Source organism: Mastigoproctus giganteus, chromosome 1 (genome assembly GCF_048544385.1).
Source record: "Mastigoproctus giganteus isolate SK-2022 chromosome 1, ASM4854438v1, whole genome shotgun sequence".
Lineage (NCBI taxonomy): Eukaryota > Metazoa > Arthropoda > Arachnida > Uropygi > Thelyphonidae > Mastigoproctus > Mastigoproctus giganteus.
The window spans coordinates 243,746,773-243,768,692 of record NC_143575.1 but is presented as its reverse complement, the minus strand read 5'-3'; the positions used below and the strand labels follow the sequence as shown (position 1 = coordinate 243,768,692).

The following is a 21,920-nucleotide window of genomic DNA, read 5'->3' as shown; positions in this document are numbered from 1 at the left end:
TCAGCCGTAGAGAGACTGACAATTGCTCGGAAAGAAGGAGGAAAGGACCTGATAGACCTCATCGAGCAACAGAAAACAGCGATTGTTAACCTTAAGGATTACTTCCAGAAACCCACAGCAGTATTTCACCAGGCTATAGGGAAGACAGACAAGCGGTATACTCCACCCAACCTAAGCAAGGAGTCCCCTCCCAACCATGAGGTACAAACGAATCTAGAAAGATGGTCATTATTATTATTATTTTAGGGTTGCCCGTAATTAAATAGATTAACCAGTATTTGAGTCTGTAAATTGCGTATGTTCTATGGTCGATTTGCCTGTTTTGCTGGACGAAAAACCCCAGTTACTGGGGAGAAAAAACCTTGCTATCTACGCCTGAGACCGACTAACTCAGCCACGGAGTGAAAAAAGCCCATTAAAGTTCCTCGCGTCATCGACGGGATTCGAACCCAGGCCTTTTCCACCCAGTGTGGGAGGACGGTGACGATACCACTATGCTACCGCGCAGACGTAGAAGGATGGACAAAAAAAAAAAAAAAAAAAAAATTACTATATTAGGGTAACCCGTATATGATTACATTAACCCTTACTCGGGTCTGTAAATTGCGTGTGTTCTCTGGTCGATTTGCCTGCTTTGCTGGACGAAAAAAACACAGTTTCTGAAGGAAAAAGCCTTGCTATCTACGCCTGAGACCGACTAACTCAGCCACGGAGTGAAAAAACCTACTAAAGTTCCTCGCGTCGTCGACGGGATTCGAACCCGGGCCTTTTCCACCCGGTGTGGGGAGGACGATCACGATACCAGTGTGCTACCCACGAAGACTAGAAAGATGGATATACAAGATTATATACAGTTTTATGGACATTATCATATATAAGTATATATATATATATATATATCCATTCTATATAATGATAATCAAGGTACTGTGTGTGTTTGCATGTGTGTTCTTATATCGGGGTGGCTCCTAGGCCTTAGCCCATCTCCACCTTTGAGCTCTGTTATGGTGCAGAAACTCTGCATAATGGGCCTGAAAAGTGTCAGTGTATGTGTGTTGCTTTGTTTGTGACAGGCTATAATGCCACCAGGGTGCAGCCAACGTATGGGCAGCTGCTGCCTGGTGCCCATCCCTAGCACCGGGCCTGGGTCAACAGTCCTTCTATACCGGTGTTATTACCACCGAAAATCTCGCACCCGCCAGAGGGAGTGCAATACTGGCGAGTGCCTGCAATCTCGCTCCCAGGTTGCCCTTACCGGAGAGCCAGCTAAAAAAAAAAACAAAAAAACTAGTAGTTATATACATGATGTTCTAGCAAAACCATAGCCCTCTTTCTTCTGCTTACCTTCTTTCTTCACCTCAATCTCTCACCCCTTCTCCTATTTCAAAAAGAAAGAGAAGGAGAAAAAAAATTTTTTTTATTTATTTTTATTTATTTTTTATATATTATTATTTTTATTATTATTATTATTTTTTTATTATTATTATTTTTTTTTTAATTTGTTTATTTTTTGTTATTATTATTATTATTATTATTATTTTATTTTATTATTATTATTGGTTTTTTTTTCTATTTTTTAATTTATTTATTTATTATTATTTTTTTTGGCTCTCCCTGGGAAGCTCAGGCTAACCCCAGGGTCGGCCAGCCAGAGTTCTCTTCTCACATGCCTGGTCCGGCTCCCAGTGCCAGTGACGGTAACTAGCCAGATGAACAACATAACCCGCACTAAGCAAACATGAACATACACTAACATATGCTATCTGGCCTTGACAGTACTGTACTGTCTTACTTCACAAGAGATTCAAATGCGGAGTTGTGCGAAAGCACCGGTGCCGCTTGTCAAAAAACACTATGTCACACTATGTTCTAGCAAAACAATTGTAACAATTATATTAACACATATACATGATTTCCTTGTCTTAGTCTTTTTCACCACAGTTCATTTATTCTCAGTACATTTTCTTATTTTCAAAATGAAGTCACAAGTTGAACTGTCCAGTTTGATTTCATTCAAGAAAAAGAAGTCAGTTCCAGTAGTCTTCCCCGGATCTCAGCTGGTTGGAAGTCGCAGATCGGATGCCTCGATAGAACTCTAATGGGAGGATATACAGGGACTCTCGGGTGTTAACAGGATTCTCATAAGAATGTTGATTGATTCTGGGGCGTGACACCTGAAATCAAAAACTAAGGAACTAGATGCAAACATAGTTTACAAGCACAACCTCCTCTGAAACTTTTGGAGTTATACCTTGTGCGGTCTTAAGTGACATCTAGATCTGTGACCATATAGATATGAACTACATTCTCTTACCCATGGACTGTCACTGGAATTCCAAATCATACACAAGTTAGGACTCTCGGGAAAAAGAATAATTAGAAGTCTTCAGCAACTAGAAGAGAACCACCTAAAGAAGAGTTTTAATACATGCTGGCACAAAACGGAGAAGACCACCGTGACTTTATTAATTAATCTGTACATCCTACCTTTAATTTCCTCGAGGGTGAAGGGATCTTATTTCTAGTCTTCTTTTATAAACAGTCGCTGAAAATGTCTGTAAAGCATTAAAATTCCTACAGCTTTCTACTAAGGGACTTACGTTATCTTCTGTCAGATCCGATACACTGCTAAACAACACTAAACGTGTCTGAAGATACTGTGGGCAGTCAAATAAAACATGAGACCAAGTTTCCACACCCCCACAAGTGCAGTAAGTGTCTGGCTCAAGTCCACGTTCGTGTATCTTGGCTCTAAGGGATCCATGTCCCGTTAATAAGTACGTTGTATTCATTGAAGGAGCAAACCAAGGATTTATTTCCTTGGCGGCAGTAAAATCCACTTTGATTATAAATTGCCTCGTAACTGTTCGATGTTCGCTGGCATTCCACCGATCCTGCCACACAGATGTTCCCATTCCTCTGCCTGCAAACTTCGAATAGATGTGTCAAACAAAGCTTCTCAGAAACCCCCAAGCAGATGTCAGGTTTGACTGCTTGATCCTTCATGCAAGACAAAACTGGAACTGCAAGACAAAACTGGAACTCTTATGAGAAGTGAGAAAACTCCACTTCCCAGAACATTGACTACCGGACGGGACAACAGTCCCATGAATGAACATTGACTACCGGACGGGACAACAGTCCCAGTTGTCACAGTTGGGACAACAGTCCCAACTGTGACATTTTGCACAACCTCTTCAGCCAAACCAACATTGGATCGCCTCTGCTGTGCCTCACGTTTTTCTGAATGGTGCGGACCTGACCCTGCGGTCTGGTTTGCTCCCACCCATGCACACAGGCCACATTGGCAACCTGAGCCAGCACTCTTGTCTGGCTCACTGTCTCACCTCTTCCTGGCAGGTGGGGAGGGGACAGTAAGCTGTCCCCTCCCCACCCTGCCACCCTATTTCTTCCCTCTGGTGGGGCATGGGCATGCCCCACTGTAAACTGGAGTTGCCTTCCCTTTCGGCTCCATATTTCTGTCTATTTTCCCCCCGGTCTTCAGCCTTCACCCCACTCTAGCTGATAGCAATGTGAACACGCCCCACACAATCTAAAATCACCAATCTAAATTAATTTTGCCCAACATTTTGGATTTCTAGCGCTCCCCGCGACGCGTACGCGATTTTTTTTTTTTTTTTTTTTTAAGGTCTTAGCCACTGAAATCTTAGGAAATTAGGTGGCAGGACCTGCCAGAGTGAACTATATACTAGTGAGTACCTGGTCTGCCTCCACGGGGCTAAAGTGGGAAGACGTTGGGCCTCAGTAGCTGTCTGGCGGCTAAATGACCAGATGAACAACGGTACAAGGCATCAAATATATACAAAGTCCATACACTTTTAAATCTCTGGCTTTTCCAGTCAACTGGTTCACCCACAATGTAAACTACGCGGAGATGGGGGAAACCCCTGGTGCCGCTTGACCCTAAACACACTTTACACTTTACCCTATCGACCCTCTTCTTCCTATTTCACCCCCCAGCCTTCACTCTCCCCTCCCAGCACTTTCTCTTGTACAGTGTATAGCCCTACACGTCCAAATTTAAAATACACCAAAAACAATTTCGCCCAACCTTTTAGGCACTTCAGAAACAGGCCTTCAGCGTCAAACCCCATATTAGCGCTTTAATGTAAGTGAATTAAAATCAACCGCGGTCGTTCCAATTTTATTTTAGGTCCTAGCCACTAAAATCCCAGGAAAGTGAGTGGCAGGACCTGCCAGAGTACAATTGACTCAATGGTAACACCCGGCTAGCCTCCACGTGGCGAGGAATGGGCAACGTCGGGTCCCATTAGGGGCATGGCGGCCAATAAGCCGGATAAACAATGGGCACAACATATAACACTACTCATGACCCACACACACACTTCTAAATCTCTGGCTTTGACAGGGTACCGTCACCGATACATAGAACATTCGCGGAGATGGGAGAAATCCGAGGAGCGGTTAGACCCTCAATATACCTCATACCTCATAGATGTTCCCACAATCTTTTCTTTTCTTGTTTGACCTCGTTCACTGGATAAGATGTTATTCCCGTTAGTTCCAAAGCTAAACCTTTCCTAAGCCGACCTGTCATCCCCTTGAATACGATATACAGATCCAGGGGAATGGTTCCTGCTAAGACTTGTAATGCGTTGTTTGATACAGTTCTAGGAGAATTTAAAACAGATAATAACATGGATCTTTGAAGAGAAATAAGTTTCATTTTCATTTTAACTCTGTGACTCTGTGATACCAAATAGTTGCAGCATATGAGACTATTGGCAGAAATATTGTTTTATAATATAAAAACAAGATTCTTTTACTAATGCCAGGTGTCATCCACTGATCTAAGACTGCATTCCAGAGGAGAGGCCCCAGTACCGACCCCTGAGAGCATCCTCTGGAAAGAGTAGCTGAATACACTAGGTGTTTTGCACAAATTCTGATGGATCTGTCTTGGAAGTAGGACCTGATGATTCTGTAAGTATAGTTGTCACATCTTCCCAAGCGCAGTGACACAAGGGCACTCTCCCACCATACCGTGTCAAAAGCTCCCTCAAAGTCAATAAACACTGCCAACACGTACTTAGCTTGTGAGTTTTCTACATAGTTCTTGAGGGTGGCAATGGCAACTTCTGTTGAAGAACCTTTTTAAAACCCGAACTGATTAATTGAACATAGATGGTTATCCTGTTACTTTTTGTATTTTTGGAGAGAGCAGCCTTTCAAAAAGTTTCCCCAAGTCTGACAATAGGGAGATTGGTCTGTAAGCCCCGGGATTAGATGTCAACCTCCCAGGCTTATGTAAAACTTTAAGTAGGGCAATCTTCCACGGTCTTGGAAAGACTCCCTCGATATATAACACTTGTTCATGAGATTGAGGAGGATATTGGGAAATAGGTCATAAAATTTGACTATTATCTGGTTTTCTATCAGATCCATCCCTAGACATTTTTTACTGTTTAGTATGGAGACAGCAAGAGTAAAAGGACTGATGTCACATGTTCCAATATATTGTTGATTGTCTCTCCTAATTTCTGCTTGTTTGGGAGAATCATCCTCTGAATTGTCTTGAGGAAAAAGCTTATTTACAATAGTACCAACAGTAGAGTACCAGTCGGTACTTTCTTGTCCATCCACTATAACAGTGTTTAATATGTCTCCGGAGATTAACTTGTTCCTGGAAATCTTGTACACTAGACCCCACGGTTCGGTGTTTCCCGTGTTACGAACAAAGTTTTGCCAACATTCAATTTTTGCATCTGCGACGGCTTTATGTAGCCTTTTCCTGAGATCATTGTATTGTTGTGTCAGTCTCTGGACATCAGTGCCTGCCAGGTGCCTGTTTCGTTGGTACGTTTTCCTAGCATTCATGGTTTCGGTTCTTAATGCAGTAAGTTCCGAAGTCCACCAGGGGACAGATGGGCATCTGGATTGTTTACGTTTACCAGAGTAGCTGGTAAAATAGCTGAACATAGTTTGAATATTCTATGGCAGATAAGGAATTTAAAGTAGAAGCCACCTCAGGACGAAAGAACAGCTGAACAGAGTAGCTGAACATAGTTTGAATATTCTATGGCAGATAAGGAATTTAAAGTAGAAGCCACCTCAGGACGAAAGAACAAATTTAGAAAATTCTTAAACTTGTCCCATTTAATTTTTTCCATGGAATATCTTCTCAAGTGCACCAGCTGTAGATCCGCATTTCTAACTGTGGGTTTGATACTGAATACTAAAGCGTTGTGATCACTGTTAATAAGTGATGGTAGAACATTCCAATTAGTTATCTGCCCGTCCAGTTTAACAGAGGTGATAGTTGCATCAATGTTTGATGTTCCATTTAAGGACGAGAATGTGTAAGGTCTGTTTGGCAAATTTTGAACTACTAAATTGTAAGACAATATTAAATCTTCCACAGCAGAACCTCTGTTGTCTGAAATTCTGCTGTGCCAAAAAGATGATTTGGCATTTAAATCAGCGCATATAATTAAATTCCCTGAAGCAAATTTTGTGCATATACGATCCAGCTGATGTAAGGACGTTTGAATATCTGCTGACGGAGGGCAATACAAAGAAACTAGATGAAAAGTAATAATTGGAAACGAGATCAAAAGACAAGTTACAATGACTGTACACTCTCCCGAGATGGTTGTTACTACTAATTCATGATTGCATATTGCTATTGCAGTTTTAGGACGGGTTTCTATAGAATGAACAATTCTGAGAGATAACGGGAATCCCATAACTCTGTGAATCAAGCCTCCTACTTGAGTCGAATAATAAGGTTCTTGAACACATATAAGATCATAATTATTTTCAATCATCGCCACTCTTATTTCATCCATGACCATTCGTGAACGCTGGCAGTTTATTTGCAGTATTTTTATACCCTCAAAATTCACACCCACAACGTTAGAAAAATTTGTAGTGGCCGTATTATTCATTATGAGTTTTTTGGTTTACTAGTTCAACAGCTCTTTTATACTCCGGACAATTATTGTCTCGGACTGAATGCTGACAATCTCTGTTGCGTCTTTTACAATTGACACACCGAGGGGGTTCTTCCCTGTGTGTGCATTCAACAAACACATGTCCACCGCCTCCACAGTGGCCACAAGACACGGTCTTATGTGTGCAATTGAAAGCTGAATGGCCATAGGCGAGACAGCGGAAACATTTAGTAACCACTGTGAAATGACGGAATTTATGTGAAGTGAAGCCAAGAAAGATACGATCATTCTGTATTAAGCGTTTAAATATTTGGGGGGCGAATCCTATTACCCAGTTTGTTATTTTATTTCCAGTGCCTGAACTAAATCTGAACGTTGTACCATTTTTAACTTCCTCTTGTTCAAACCCATGATCTTTTAGGTTCTTTATAAACAAATCTTCTAATATATCCTCCTTTGTATATTCTTTCGGCACACCGTAAATTAAAACCGTGGGGTCTAGTAACCGTGGTTTGTCCATAGACAAACCTGCATTTGTCAGCTGCGTCATTTTGCTAATTTTATTTGGATCTATGGGATTAGTAGTTTCAATTAAGACCTTTGTTTCTAAGCAACCTCATATTTTTGATTTTAATATCTCGATGTTCTTTTTTGAACACCTCTGTCACTTAAATTCTAACATCCTGACTGGATGAAATTTCAGAATCGCATTCGGTCTCAATATAATGATGTTTTTAGGGTCATTAAATTTATTTTTTGATGGGGGAATAACACCTTCGTCCAAAGGAAGTTGAGAAAAATTATGTTGTAACTGTTCATCTTCTCCTCTAGGTTTATGTACAATATTTTCAGTACGTTGAATGCCCGCTGCAGCAGCAGTTGATCCTCTAACTGCTTCAACAAAGGTACGCTGTTTGGGTTGGTCCTTGATTAGATGGTGAAAAATCTCAGTGCGTATTTGTAATTCTTAGGTTTTTACTTTCAATCATTCATTGGCGATCAATAATGCATTCGTAAGTGACTCCAGGTGTGACCACAAATGATGTATATAGTTTGAGGCTTCCTTCGTGACTTTGCTGCTATCTGCAGATAAAAATTCTACGAGTGCGTGTTTAATCTTGGTCATTGTTGACAGTACCACCGAGGTATCAAAAGACTCCCCAAGGTCCAATCCTTCAGTGAATGATGTATTTTGCACGAATTCTTGTACATTAGCCAAAGCTTTCGCAACTGTGTCTCTGCTTTCATTTGGGTTTTTATCCAGGTCAGAACTACTGGGATCAGAAGCAGATGAAATAGATTTATTATCTGCCGAATTATCCTGATCACTTTTTGTTATTTTTAATATTATGGGATGTTTTTTCCCAGCTGATTTAGTAGGCTTATCTGCAATCGACAAAGACAAGTCCCTATCAGAATCAAGCAGAGGTGATACACTAGAATCCATAGTGTTGTGTTGATGAATGAAACAGTACACACAAAATATATAATTCAAAATAATATTCCAGTCTTCCCCAAATTTAAAATATTTTGTATCACTTCAATTTGAATTTATCTTCTTTCAAGTTATTCTTCTGGTCTGGATCCTTGTATTCCAATTACTTACCAATAACCTTTCAAAGAATAACAATATATAAAGTTTTTATATACTGGAAAACTATGGTCTCTCTAACCAGCTGGATGAAAAATTGCATGAATTTTTTGAAAATGCAAAGTAACGAGTTTTTAAAAATAGCCCAAAAGATCCTATATCTAATTTATATTTCTATGTAGTCGTATGAGAATACTGTCCACTCATACACTATAGCACTTTGAGGGTCTTATTTTTTTCTATTTCAGTTATATTATTTTGAATTATTCTATGAAGACAGCGCTACAGACAAGATGGCCACTACAAAGAAAGTTTTCCCTCCAAAAACATCAATGAGGACTTCCTATTGGCTTCTTCTATTAAACAATGGCTGCCAAATGCTTTTCCTATGTTACACTACAAGTAGTCAGCCACGTTATTCTTAGGTATACCATGTGCTTTCAGAATACATAAACACAATGTCATGGGAGGCTTGAATCGCCCTCTATGAATAATGTTTATATATACTTATTCGATTTTTATAGGTGCCCCTGGTAACAATAATGGTGACTCCCACGGAAAGTATTTTTCCCTCCAAAAGTTGTTGTTATGCCGCCATCTTGTCTTGCACCATAGAAGGCAATGGTGAAACCAGTAGCACTACCGCTAAGCCTAATATTCCACTTATTTCCAGTCTCTATTATAAGTCTATGGGAGAAAACTTGTAGTATAAAATATTAACTTTGAAATTTTAAATCACTCATATCTTAGTAACCCCTTCACAAAACAACCCCAAACTTATCTCCTATCACTCACCAAGAATTTATGGAAGTTATGCAATAATTCGTTCACGGGGGGGGTGGGGGTCTAGATCATGAATATAATCCAATTTTAATCAAATAGCGACAACAGCGCCACATTGCCAAGGAGATGGACAGAGAAGACACTCCATGGCAGACACTAAAATGACCTCCATCAAGATCATATAGATAAAATTGCTTCCAATGCATGGCTCATGCTCGCCATCCAAGAACAGGTAATCAGCATCAGGAACTATAGGAAATACATCGCCAAGGAGGCCGGAGTGTTCGATGAAACATATCGATGGTGCCACTTGGCCTCAGAAACGATCCAACACATCACCGCGGGATGCAAGGCAATCACACAGACTGAGTACTTCTATGAGACACGACCAGGTAGCCAGGATGATACATTAGAAGCTAGCAAGGAAATACTAGTTGATCGAAGAAAGTGTACCGTACTACAACTACGAATCTCAGGTAGTATATCTGACGCACAAGAATGATCTGTGGCGTTTAATTGGACAGCTGAGACCTTGATGGCTCCTCCATTTTAATTCCTTTGAGGGCATGTGCCCGCCACTACAAAACTCTCATTAATACCCATCAAAACGCTGAGTTCGCGCCTAGTATCTTCACACTCTCTGCGTCTAGCACACACAGGAAGGCACCCTCCTTCGCTGGAACATGTCCTGTTCCAGAAAGGCCTGCAAACAAAATTTGGCTGGTAATGAAATGTTTCTTCTCTTGTACTTTTTTTTTTTATTTGTTTTTGTACCGACAGAAAAGATGTTTCTTACCGTTGCATGAATAAACATGCAAATAAACATTCTCAAAGGAATTAAAATGGGGGGGGCTAACAAATAAAAAGGATAGGGGTAAAATAATTTCACATGCCCTCAAAGGAATTAAAATGGGGGAGCCTAACAAATAAAAAGGGTAGGGGTGGAATAATTTTCGGCACGTGCATAATGCATTGGCTTCCAAATAAAGTTTGTTAGTCGGTTACATGGAATTTAAAGTTCGCTTTTATTTCCAGAAATTTTGATACATGTTTCAATAAAGGTAAAATTATTTACCGATTGGTATGTATTCATTCTTAGTCTTAATTTAATGCCAGTAAGTAGGGGCGCACGTGAGTCTCTGACGGCACGTGTTCTGTGAAGCATTACATTTATTGATTAACAGACCACATGTCGTGAGAAACTTCTTCTTATTAACCGATATTAAATATATTTCATATTTATTATCGGTTAACTTATTATTTTAATTTTGTCCTATAAGCACTTAAACTAAAATTCCTTTACCTAATTAGCAAACAGATCAGTGTGAAAAATAATTTTTGAGGGTGCCAGGTGGGAATCAGTGGTAGGTATCGATTTTGGTAACCTTTGAATCCGCCTCCAGGTGGCATGTGAAGCTTTTTCAATACAAACGTGGCACTCTGCAACGAGTTTGTCAGTTACATGTAACGTTAAGTGACAGAGATTAGATGGGATTTCTATGTAATCTGTGGTTATATTACCTCATAGTTACGACAACATTGTTTTAATTATATTTTACTCTCTCCTTTGCATGGCTTGTAATTTTATAATTTATTTTATTAAAAATAATTCTGGAACCTTTCGTTTTATTTATTTTGTCCCGAATTATGTGGATGGTGTGACAATCTGAGGATATATCATTTAGTGGTTACTAAGTTTGAGACTAATGATTAGCATAGTGAACAATCAACATTTTTTTATATATGATCTAAAAGTCCTGAGTTCAAATCTTGCTACTTATGCAAGGAATTTTTGGTGAGTTTTTCAGTCTCAGGCGAGGTTCGGTCACCTCAGAATCTCGATTTACTTCGTGTAGAAACAGAAATCCGATCGAAGAATATAGGCAATTACAAATACAATGTAATAACGCCTCATAGCCTTAGTTACTTTAACAAACACATAATCCTTATTTTTGATTCTCTTTCTTTAATTTTTTACTTTTCCCTTCGTCATCTCTGTTAATTTTACTGCGCTTTTTTCCCCTTTGGATTAACTTTTTTTTTTCTTTTTCTTTTTCTAGGGACCTATTAAAGTGATTGATATTACAGGCCTGATTTATCCGAGTAAGACTGATTTAGTTTTTCTCCTCCTGTTTAATTTTTTTTTGCTTTACAATTTTAAAGCTATTATAATACAGTATTATATTTATATCATATTAGAGTGGAAGGTTCTGTTTTTTATACTGTACTGTACTGTACTCAGTTTTTAAGAATCTTTATATATTTTTATGGATATGCCGAATATTTTCTATTTTTACGTATATTGACAACACTGCTCATCGTTTTTGTTATCCCTATTGGTTTATTGGTAATACGGATGAGTCACTTCGGAAAGTGGAAAGTCTTTATACATACAGTGCACACCAAATTAAAATAAGATTGTAACCGACCACTCTCGTAGCACCACTAGATAGCGCTGTATTTACCAAATATGGCATCGCATCTGGAACAAAACTTGTGAGTTCTGGTGGCTTTTATCGGTGAAGCCTTGTGGTTGAGTCATATGTTTGGTAAGTAGTATTATGTTGTGAAAAACTAAATGGGATCAAGTTTTCAATTCAGCTTTTTGTATATTTTTCTATTTCTTAAAATTTTTATATGGCATAGAACAATGTGGGTTATAGAATAGTTCGTGTTAAATTGTCGTTCCGTTATTGATATGCTGCTTGTCTGTTGGTACCCTGTTTTGAGGTATTAATTAAATGGACCCATTTTGAGTGATGGGGTGTTAAAGCTAATGTTCTCATCTATGTTCTTGAATAGTTTATTAGTTTGGAATTCATGTATTGACCTCGTTTTTCGAAGGCGAGATAAAGGAGGGTAGTCTAGTTCTGGCTGGAAGTGGCATATAAGCTACAGCTTTAATCATGCGGTTTGCGGAATAGCAACCATCTACGTTATGTGCATCATCTTTTGAAATGAAATAATCCATATTGGTTAACTACTTTTGATCCCTTAAGTTAAAAAAAATAATAATAAAAATAAAATTCGATTTAAATTCTTTGAATGCAAATACAACTAATGCCCTGCGTGCCTACTGAACTGAGTGAATAGGAGAAATATAAAATGAGATCACTTACTATTTAATCTTTCCATTTTAAAAATAATGGAAAGATTATTAAAATATGAAATATTGATAAAGTTTAGAATGATAAACATTTCAAACCTTTACCCCCAACTTTTACCAATGAACTGTTGGTAAAAGTTGAGCATCAAATGTGCAAATGTGAAAACATTTGATGCTCAACTTCCATCTACTGCTGATCAGTTTTTTGAGTGGAGTGTTTTTCGTTGAAGAATTGTGGTTTAGCTGTTTTTTGCTGTAGTCAGTCCTTTGGATTAAGGATAAAGCCGCTGTTAGTTTGTGTAGGAAATTTTTTTTTTTTTTTTTTTTTTGCTTATCACTAAATGTGGAATTCGGATATTGTGGACCAGTGGGTTTCCATTTCTCTGCACATGGCATGCTGTCTGTATAGTGGTTTGGCACTGTGTGCGTGTGTGTGTGCGCGCGCACCACGTTTCATATAACCTGGTGATATTTGCATGTTTTGTTATCATTGAATTAATTTTCTTGTGTATATATGCATGTGTATTTGGAGATCAAGTTGTCATACCAGGCTGAAGACCATAGCTTGTAATTTTAATTAACTCTTAATTGTCTTTGGAATTCTAACTACTGTTTGTTGAACCAACACATTAGTAACTTTTTCTCTATTTTCTTGCTATAAGTCAGACAGCAATGGATTTAAATTGCTGCTGGTACAATGTTATTCTAAACTTTCAGTAATAATGAGTGTTTCTGTTCTGCTAATTGCACTCTGGTTTTCAACTCAATGAAATGGAACCACCTCTTTAATGAAGGTCATAAATTTGTCACAAAACTGCTTGCATGTGAAAAGAATTTTCACATGGTAATCATTGGCTGATCAGTTGATTACTGTTCCTTTCCAGAATAAGGTTAATACCATATTTACCACATGAAAAATAAAGTTATCTGAACCGATTTAAGCTGCTTCTGGAGAAGTTATAATCGTGCACACAAATAAGTTTTTACTGCATTTCACTCGCATTATTTTCTTTTATAAGTGAATAGTTTGGTCACATGTATTGGTTCCATGGGAGTTTTTATTTTCCTTATTGCTATATTCCTCTTAATCATTGCATGAAGCATAAAAATGCTAATGGCAATAACATTAGAAATGTACACTTATTAACTTAGAATATGATTTGTAGTTTGAGCAGTTTCCTTAAAAAAGGGGAAAAAAAAAAAATTAGTGATAGCTACTTATTGAATGTACCTTGTACAGTGTATCCAAAAATAAGCTTATGTGCGCCAAGATTTAGAAATGACTTTCTAAGTTTTTTTATTAAATATATAAATTTACGATTTATTCTCTAGACGGCCAATGCCAGAAGAGTTTTTATAAATTCATCATGGCTGCATTCATATTGAATTATTAATGGCAACTGGATTTTCAGCACCACAGCCACAATGGGCTGTGCATTTTTTGTGGCAGCATATACAAGCTTGAACCCACAACCTCCCTACTTGTGGCTGCACATGCTAACCACTGGACCACAGCCAGCTCTTATTGGCTGAGTATCCACATTTGCAAATTTATTTCTGGCAGAAAGTTACTCCCAACATGTAACTGTAAAAGTTTGCCTTAAATGGTATGTATTGTGATTTAACTTTTACTATCATATTATAAAGATTATGGTTTCTACAGATCTGTTTTAGGTTTAACATAGCTGATTTGGCACATGCTGAGCCAAGTTTTGTGCTTAGTTTTGTATAACACTACTCTTAGTTTGCTGTTATAAATTCCTGCAAACTCTTGTAGCTCACTATGGCCATTCTAGAGTATGAAATGAAATTTAAGTATTAATTTTGATGAAAATGGTAAAATACAAGAAAAAAGAAGAAAATTTCATTTCAGATTTAATACAGTCATCCCTCAATTTGTGTGGCTTCGCTATTGCACGGTCAGGTATTTACTACCAAAATATTAGATTGCGCTGAGAGTTTCGCTACCTGCTTGATTTTTGTTTATGAAGTTTAAAAAATAGGAATGAAGAGCAGATTTTGAAAATTTTTTTGTTTTTTACATAATTGAAAATTTCATCGAAGGGGAAACATATCACCATAACGTAAAATCCCACAGAATTCCAGCTATCAGGATTATCACAAATGCAATAAGATAGTAAACAATCTGTTTATAATAGATTGCACTAACAGAAAAGCCCAATAAACTGGAAGGTGCAAATTGTTTTATGGTTGTGATCTCCAGAAATGGTTCTTTAGAAAAATATCACAAAGGTGTTCAAAACTGATTCTTATAACTAAACATAGTAATAAACAGTGGTTTGTCTGCTTATTTTTGAAACAACTCCTAATTCGGGAACCCCATTCATCAGTTATCCTACGTTAGCTGTTCAGACAGAATCTTTTTCAGGTTTGCGCGATGTAACGTGTTTTAATTGGTAAGCATTGCTTTTGCTGAATTAATATTTCTTGTCTATATAAAGTGTTTAATTAGTGCCTAAAATGAAGAAAGCTACAACAAAAATAATTTAGAAGAGAAATTAAAAATTACTATGGAGTTAGAAAATGGTGAAAAGGTTGTGACATTGGCCAAGAAATACAGCATAAATCTAGCATTCGGCAAATTAGGGAAAACTGTGAGAAAATTAAAAGTTCAGTTATCTGTTCCACATCATTGGCTGCAAAAAGCACTACAAAAGGTGAGAAATTTGTTAATAGAGAAAATTAAACTTTTTTTTTCTTTCTGGATAGAAGATTTTAATCAAAAAAGAAAGCCCTTTTTTGTTTGCATGTCTTTGTTCCCTGTATGTACGTATTTTGCAGTCAACTTTATTTGTTGGCAAACCCCAGGGGCTCCCATCTGGTGAGTATGGGCTTGGCATGCCCAGGGTCCTCAGCTGGATATCATCATTCTTCTCTTTCTTGGTGATTTCCTTCTACTTCTCTCTCTTTCACACACAGGGTAACTCAGAAAATTTTTTTGGCTGGTGCTGCATAAGCCTCGGGCTTCCTTGCACCATAGGGCTAATAATAATAATAATATTATTTGCACCAAAGCCCTGCAAATTTTTAATCGTTTACAAGAAGCAGCAAGTCTATCCAATGTTACTGGTCTTTCAGACCAGTAAGGGTTGGTTTGAAAATTTTAGAAAACATCATCAGTCTTCACCATCTAAAATTAATGGGTGAAGCAACCAGTTCAGATATGGAAGCTGCTTCTTTGTATCCAAAAACTTTAAAGTATGTTATTGCGACTGAGGGCTACTAGCAAGTCAAGTGTTTAATGCTGATGAGACCGGCTTATTTTGGTAGCGTATGCCAAGCCGAACATTCACTTCAAAAGAAGAGAAAACCTCCCCAGCTTTTAAAGCTGCAAGAGATAGGTTAATACATTATGTGATAATGCAGAGGGTGACTAAGTGTAAACTTCTAATTTATACGTCAGAAAATCCTCTTGCTTTTAAAGGAATATAAAAAAGCTTATCAGTTCATTGGAAATCGAGCAAAAAAACCTGGATGACAGCTAAAATCTCGAGGATTGGTTTTTAAATTGCATTTGTGTCAAAACAAAAAGATATTGCCTGAAGAAGAACGTGGCATTCAAAGTCTTGCTCATTCTTGACAATGCGTCCAGTCACCCTGCACATTTGTCTGATCTAAATCCAGATGTGAAAGTTACCTTCTAGTGAATACAAGTTTTTGTTAATTCAGCCGATGGACCAAGTTGTTATAGTTTCCTTTAAACTTTATTACCTAAGATCTTTTTTACAATTGGTAGAAGCTACTGATGAAATAGGCAGTCTTTCAATTCAAGATTATTGGTAGAATTAAACATTCTTGATGCTGCAAAAAATATTGAGTTTGCATGGGGTGATGTTAAGAACTCAACAATGAATTTAGTGTGCAGTGTGGAAAAAGCTGTGGCCACAGCTTTTTCCACACTGCACACTAAACTAAAGAAGCAACAGTCGAAATGGCAGAGGAAATTGATTGTGAGAATTGGCAAAATGATTAGCGGAGAGGGATTTGAAGAACTGGAACCAGCAGATATCACAGAAGCCCTTGAATCTCAGAGTACAATTATCAGTGGATGATATTTTTTTCACAATGTGAAGAAGATAATAAAAATGAACATGCACACAAATTTGACCGCTAAGAGACTAGCTGAGTTTTTAAGACTTGCAAATCAGCTTAGCCAAGAAGCTCTGGGTGTGGATCCTAATTTGGAGAGGAGTTTAAATTTTTGCAGAGCTTTAGCATTAGCTTTAGTTCCTTATTAAGAAATTAGAGGAAAAACAGCATTGCTTCTAAGCAAACAATCTTAACTAATTTCTTCCAAAAAGTGACTGATACTGTTGGAAGTTTATCACAGGAAAACAGTGACGAAGAAGTAATATTTAGATTAAAAATCTAGAGGTACATATTAGCAAGATTAATTTTATGGACGTGTGTAATTTTTTTTTTTTTGCGCATTTTGTATTCAGGTATGGAACCCTCATTATGTCATAAACTGTTTCAATTGTGTGGATTTGGACTGCAGTGTTTTCCTGGAATGTAACCACCCCATGCAAATCCAGGGATGATTGTATTAGCATTAGTAGAGGCATATGATGCAAGAAAGCAAGCTTATACATCAGCCAAAAAAAAAAACCTTCACATTTCATCCATCCATTCGGGGTGTGTGTGTGTAGGAGTTTAGTTGAAAACGTTCTGAAATCCTCATTCATGTACTCGTTCATTAAATAAAAAAATTACTGAGCTGGTTGTGATTTGACCTTCAAATAGTAATTTAAAAAAAAAAAGTTTATAGAATTTTCCACAAGGTAAAATTCTTTAGATCGTGTATCTCCCATTTGGGGGAGGGAAAATGGTAGTGTTTTGATTCTGATATGAAGTTAATTTTGTGTACTGAGACTTTATTTGGTTTTTAGGAGCATTAGCAACTAAGGCCATATTGCTCTGGGAATATGCGGTGGTCATTCCCTGACCTTTCCACATCCTCCATATTTGGTGGTGACAGGCTTGAACCCCGGTCTAATCAAGAAGCGTGTGCTACGCACTGCTGCTCCTTCCCACTATGGAGGTGCCCCTGAGACTTTGTAACAAAGTCTTAGTCTCTGAGATGACTTTCCTAAAAGTTAATTTTAGGAAGAAGAGGTGTACATTTTTGAGGATGTTTCAAAAATATATTTTTAGTTTTTTATATAAAGCTTTAGATCCTATGAATTTAATATTAGCATTCAAATAATTAACTGAAACTTGGGCACCAACAAACTTGGAACTAATTTACTGTCTGAGTGTCAGTAAATTAGTTCCAAGATTGTTGAACAACAGTCTAAAGGTTCATTGCTGAGAACTGTGCTACAAGTTCAAATTCTTCAACTTGGAAGGGTGAAATTGAACTTTAATTTCATAAATTGTATTTTTATTTTTGATGAAACATGGGTGGCCCTTGTTTCACCAAAAATAAAAATGCATTTTCTGATCATGAAAGTCAGATTCTGTTAAATGTGAAAACAATGTTGATTTGTTTTTTTTTTTTTTTTTAGCATTCAGGGTATGGGTATGGTTTATTATGAATTTGTTCATAACGGTCAAATGAAAACTAAGCTATTATTATAAAGTGGGTTCTGGTTTGATTGAAGGGGAAAATTTAGGAGAAAATACTACCTGTTCTCTTCAAAAATTTGTGGTCCATATGTACATTCCTGTTGTACTCTACCCTCTTTAGTCATCTGACTTTCCTTTTTTTTTTTTTTTTTGCACTTCTCCAAGTTCCAGATGAAGATTTGAATATATTTTAACCATCCAATGGAATGCAAACTAAGTATAATTTATAAAAAATATACTCTTTTACCATGTGAGGTTGGCTGAGAGATAACGTTTTAAACTTATGAAAATGTTATCTCAATACATATATAATAAAATCTTGATTTCACCACAACCACTCTTCATTCCTTCTAATATGCTTGCAAAGGAACTAAGTTACAGGACTGTACTTTAGTTCCTTCATTCCTTATTTATTAGATTCATTAACCCTTTCAAATGACAGGAATATGTGGCAGTGCTGAGTTTCTGATAGCTGTAGGCTCTGGAAATGAGTTTCTCTGTAGAATTTTTAGTTTTGTTAAAATGATGTACTTAATATAGTTTGACTAAGTAATATGTATTAAAACAAGGTTTAAATTTCTAACAAATGTATATTACAAAAGTATTCAGCACAATCTCAAGAACAGTTAACTCTTTGAATCGTGAAACACTATCATTGGAAATGTTTTCATTTCTTCTATGAAGAAAGAGGCCTCTTACATGTGGTTTATAAATATGGATACAAAATAAAAATGAGAATCTTAAAATAAATGTGGGAACACCTTCAGGGTCCACAACAGATAATAAATATAGTGAAGAATCATATGGAGGAAAACTGTTATAAACAAAATTAAAGATTGTGTGTGTTTAATACTGAGGAACAAATAAAACGGCATTATAATTTTTTTTCTAGTTCTGATAATTTTTTTTTTTTGATTTAGAAGCCAAAGTAAGTCACTATGAAGGTTTACTTGTCTTACATTGAAATTGTTTTATCGAAGTGTGAGGTGTTAATAAACATGGCAAGGTGCAAATGAAGTATGTAAGTAAACAGAAAAATTGCATGTGAGAGAGAGAGGGGGCCCCCCTTATAAACAGTGCAGAAGGAATGTTTTTTGGTTCCTATTTACAACATACAAATTCATTTGCTATTGCAATTAATTTTGAGGATTGTATAGAATTAACACCCCCCCCAAATGGCACTACACAATCTGCTTTTAAAATCTTATTTTAATGAAATGGCCTAAAAAGCTCTGAGCACACATGCAGCTATTTTTCAAATTTGTTTTATCCTTTTTAATTTGTTTCAATTAATTTCAACTGTAATTTGTGTAAGGTGATCTTTTCAAAAAGCATGTGTTATATCAGTTTGCCTTTTGGCTTTAATTTTTACAAGTAGTGACTACATAACTTGACAATTTTGATTGAAGGAATTACCAAATATTTCTTCTAGAGCAGTGATGTCCAACCTATGGCCCGTGAGTAATTTTCATATGGCCCGTGCAGAAAGTGAACTAAAACAGCATTTTTGAGTCGAGCCACTGAATGTACAGGCATGCAAGCATCAAGCTCAACTGTATCAAATGTGTATGCTAAATGTAGTTATGTACATATCAATCTTTTCATATTGTGAAATTCTACTATTTTGATATAGCTTGTTCATTGTATTGAATTATTAATTTGTATTGAATTAAAAAATCATCCTTAAAACCAAAAGATAAGTCTATTTGGAGTGTCATGTTTTTAATCAAAGGTGGACTGAAGACTTTCTTCATTGAATACAATGAAAAAGCAGTGTTTGGTGTGTAAGGAGACTGTCAGGTTTTAAAGAATATAATTTAAAATGACACTGATTCCAAACATAAATCTTATGATCATTATAAAGGAGTGTTCAAAGTTACAACACGAATTAAGAAAACAAAACACACAAAACATATCAGTTAATAAATTATCTGCTTTAAGTGCCAGTTATCAAGTTGCACATTTGATCGCTTTTGAAAGTATGTTCAAAAGAGATCAAAAATATGTTCACTTTTGAGACTTTAACAAATTCACCATCTCCTTCAGTGATGATGAATTTGTTTAAAGTTGTGGAAGAAATTTTTCCAGAGAAATGAACAATGATATAAGACATTAGTTTATCTTGACAAACAATTATGCAAAGGGTAGAAGATATTGGGAAGAATTTGTTCGAACAACTTTTGAAAACATAAAACAAATGAAATATTTTAGTGTGGCATTGGATGACAGTACAGATGTAAATGGCACAGACCAGCTCCTAATCTACATATGTGAAATTAATGATAATTTTGTAGCAGTTGAAGATTTAGTTGATCTACAGAGTATGTGTGGAACAACTACAGGTGAAAATCTTCAATTGTTTCCAATCTATTGAAAAGTTAGGATTAAATATTAAAAACCTGGTAGGAGTCACAACTGATGGTGCAAAAATTGATTAGTTTTTTTAGCCCATTCTACCCATTAGCCCAAAACATTGGGCTAATGGATAGAATAACCAAGAAAATGATAGATATCAAAGCTGAACCTTTGATTGGAATTCACTCATTGTGCATCAAGAAGCTCTGTGGGAAAGTATTGTCTCCAACACGTTATGAATGTGGTTATTCAACTGTAAATTTTATAAGATCACATGGCTTTAGTCACTGTTTCAACAGTTCCTTTCAAAAATTGAAGCTGACTACAAAGATGTAATTTTACATAGTGCAGTGAGATGGCTTTGTTGTGGCAAAGTGTTATATCGTTTCTTTAAACTGAGTCATGAAATGATATTTTTATGACAGAAAGAGAAACCAATAAAACAACTCAAATATGGAGTGGCTGTTTGATTTCTCAGTTCTTAGACATTTCTAGTTATTTAAATGCTCTTAATTTAAAACTACAAGAGAAAGGAAAATTGGTCACTAATTTGTATGGTGATATCATTTCAGAATAAGTTATTATTTAAATCCCAAATCGGGCAAGACAACTTAGTCCACTCTGGATGTTGTACTGAGCTAAAAGTGAAACATACTTCCAAAGGATTGTTGCCTCTTGTTATTACAATTACTTTTTGACAAGTTTGAAAGCAGATTTGCTGATATAAGATCTCATGAAAAAGACATAAGCTTGTATGAGAATTCATTTACTTCTATGGCTGAAAACTGGAATTGCAGTTTGCAACTTTAAATTATTGATCTTCAAGCCAAAATATGGTTCAAAAATAAGTATATGTACTGCAAAAATAAACTACTTGATTTCTACAAGAATCCCCCCCCCCCATCTGAAGATTTTCTTCACACATGAAATATTTAAACAGAAACAGAATAACCGATGATTCCCTAAAAGCTGTATTGGGTTTAACTTGGGTGATTAGGATAGCCACACCATAATTTGCAATAACCCCCCCATTGTTTAGTTACTATAAATCTTCATTCCATATTGAGAATTGGCATCAATTCTCATTCTTAATCAAATTTTGAACAGTTATCTAAAAATATCCAGCCTCAATCATCTCAGTAAATGTTATGTATTGTACGTAATAAAAATTTTTGAATATTTTCAATTTTAGGTGTATCATTTATTTTATTTATTCATCCTTAATATTGAAAAGCAGTGATCCTTTTCAGGTTGTAAATTTTCTAAAGTGAGCATTTAAAAGCAAAAGTAGGGTATTTAAGAAAAAAAAAAGTTACTTTGTTTTTAAAAAAGTAATTTTAATAAAATCTAAAAAATAAATTACTGACATTTGTTGCCCATAAGTGTTTGGAATTTGAATTTTTTATATATAGCCTGAAAATAAAAAGCAGTAATATGAAAATAAACTTCCTTTTAGATGTAACAAGATGTGGAAAATGTAACACGCTAATTTTTCTCAAATCATTCAAGTGCAGTCCGTGAAGCAAATCTAATTTTGTATAACACCCCTATATGGGGAAAA

At 36.4% G+C, this 21,920-nt stretch overlaps 2 protein-coding genes across 2 annotated transcripts in view; one reads left to right on the top strand and one right to left on the bottom strand.

Moving 5' to 3' along the window:
• The window catches only part of LOC150091716 (BOS complex subunit NOMO3), a 110,637-nt gene extending 104,676 nt beyond the window's left edge, over positions 1–5,961 (bottom strand). The window contains exon 1 of the mRNA XM_090369438.1: positions 5,445–5,961. Within this exon, the coding sequence (XP_090225564.1) occupies positions 5,445–5,961 (517 nt within the window). The remainder of the gene's footprint in view (positions 1–5,444) is intronic.
• A 5,813-nt stretch (positions 5,962–11,774) lies between these two features.
• The window catches only part of LOC150091715 (ras-related C3 botulinum toxin substrate 1-like), an 89,019-nt gene continuing 78,873 nt past the window's right edge, over positions 11,775–21,920 (top strand). The window contains exon 1 of the mRNA XM_090369423.1: positions 11,775–11,858. The gene's annotated coding sequence lies outside the window, so the exon portion shown is untranslated. The remainder of the gene's footprint in view (positions 11,859–21,920) is intronic.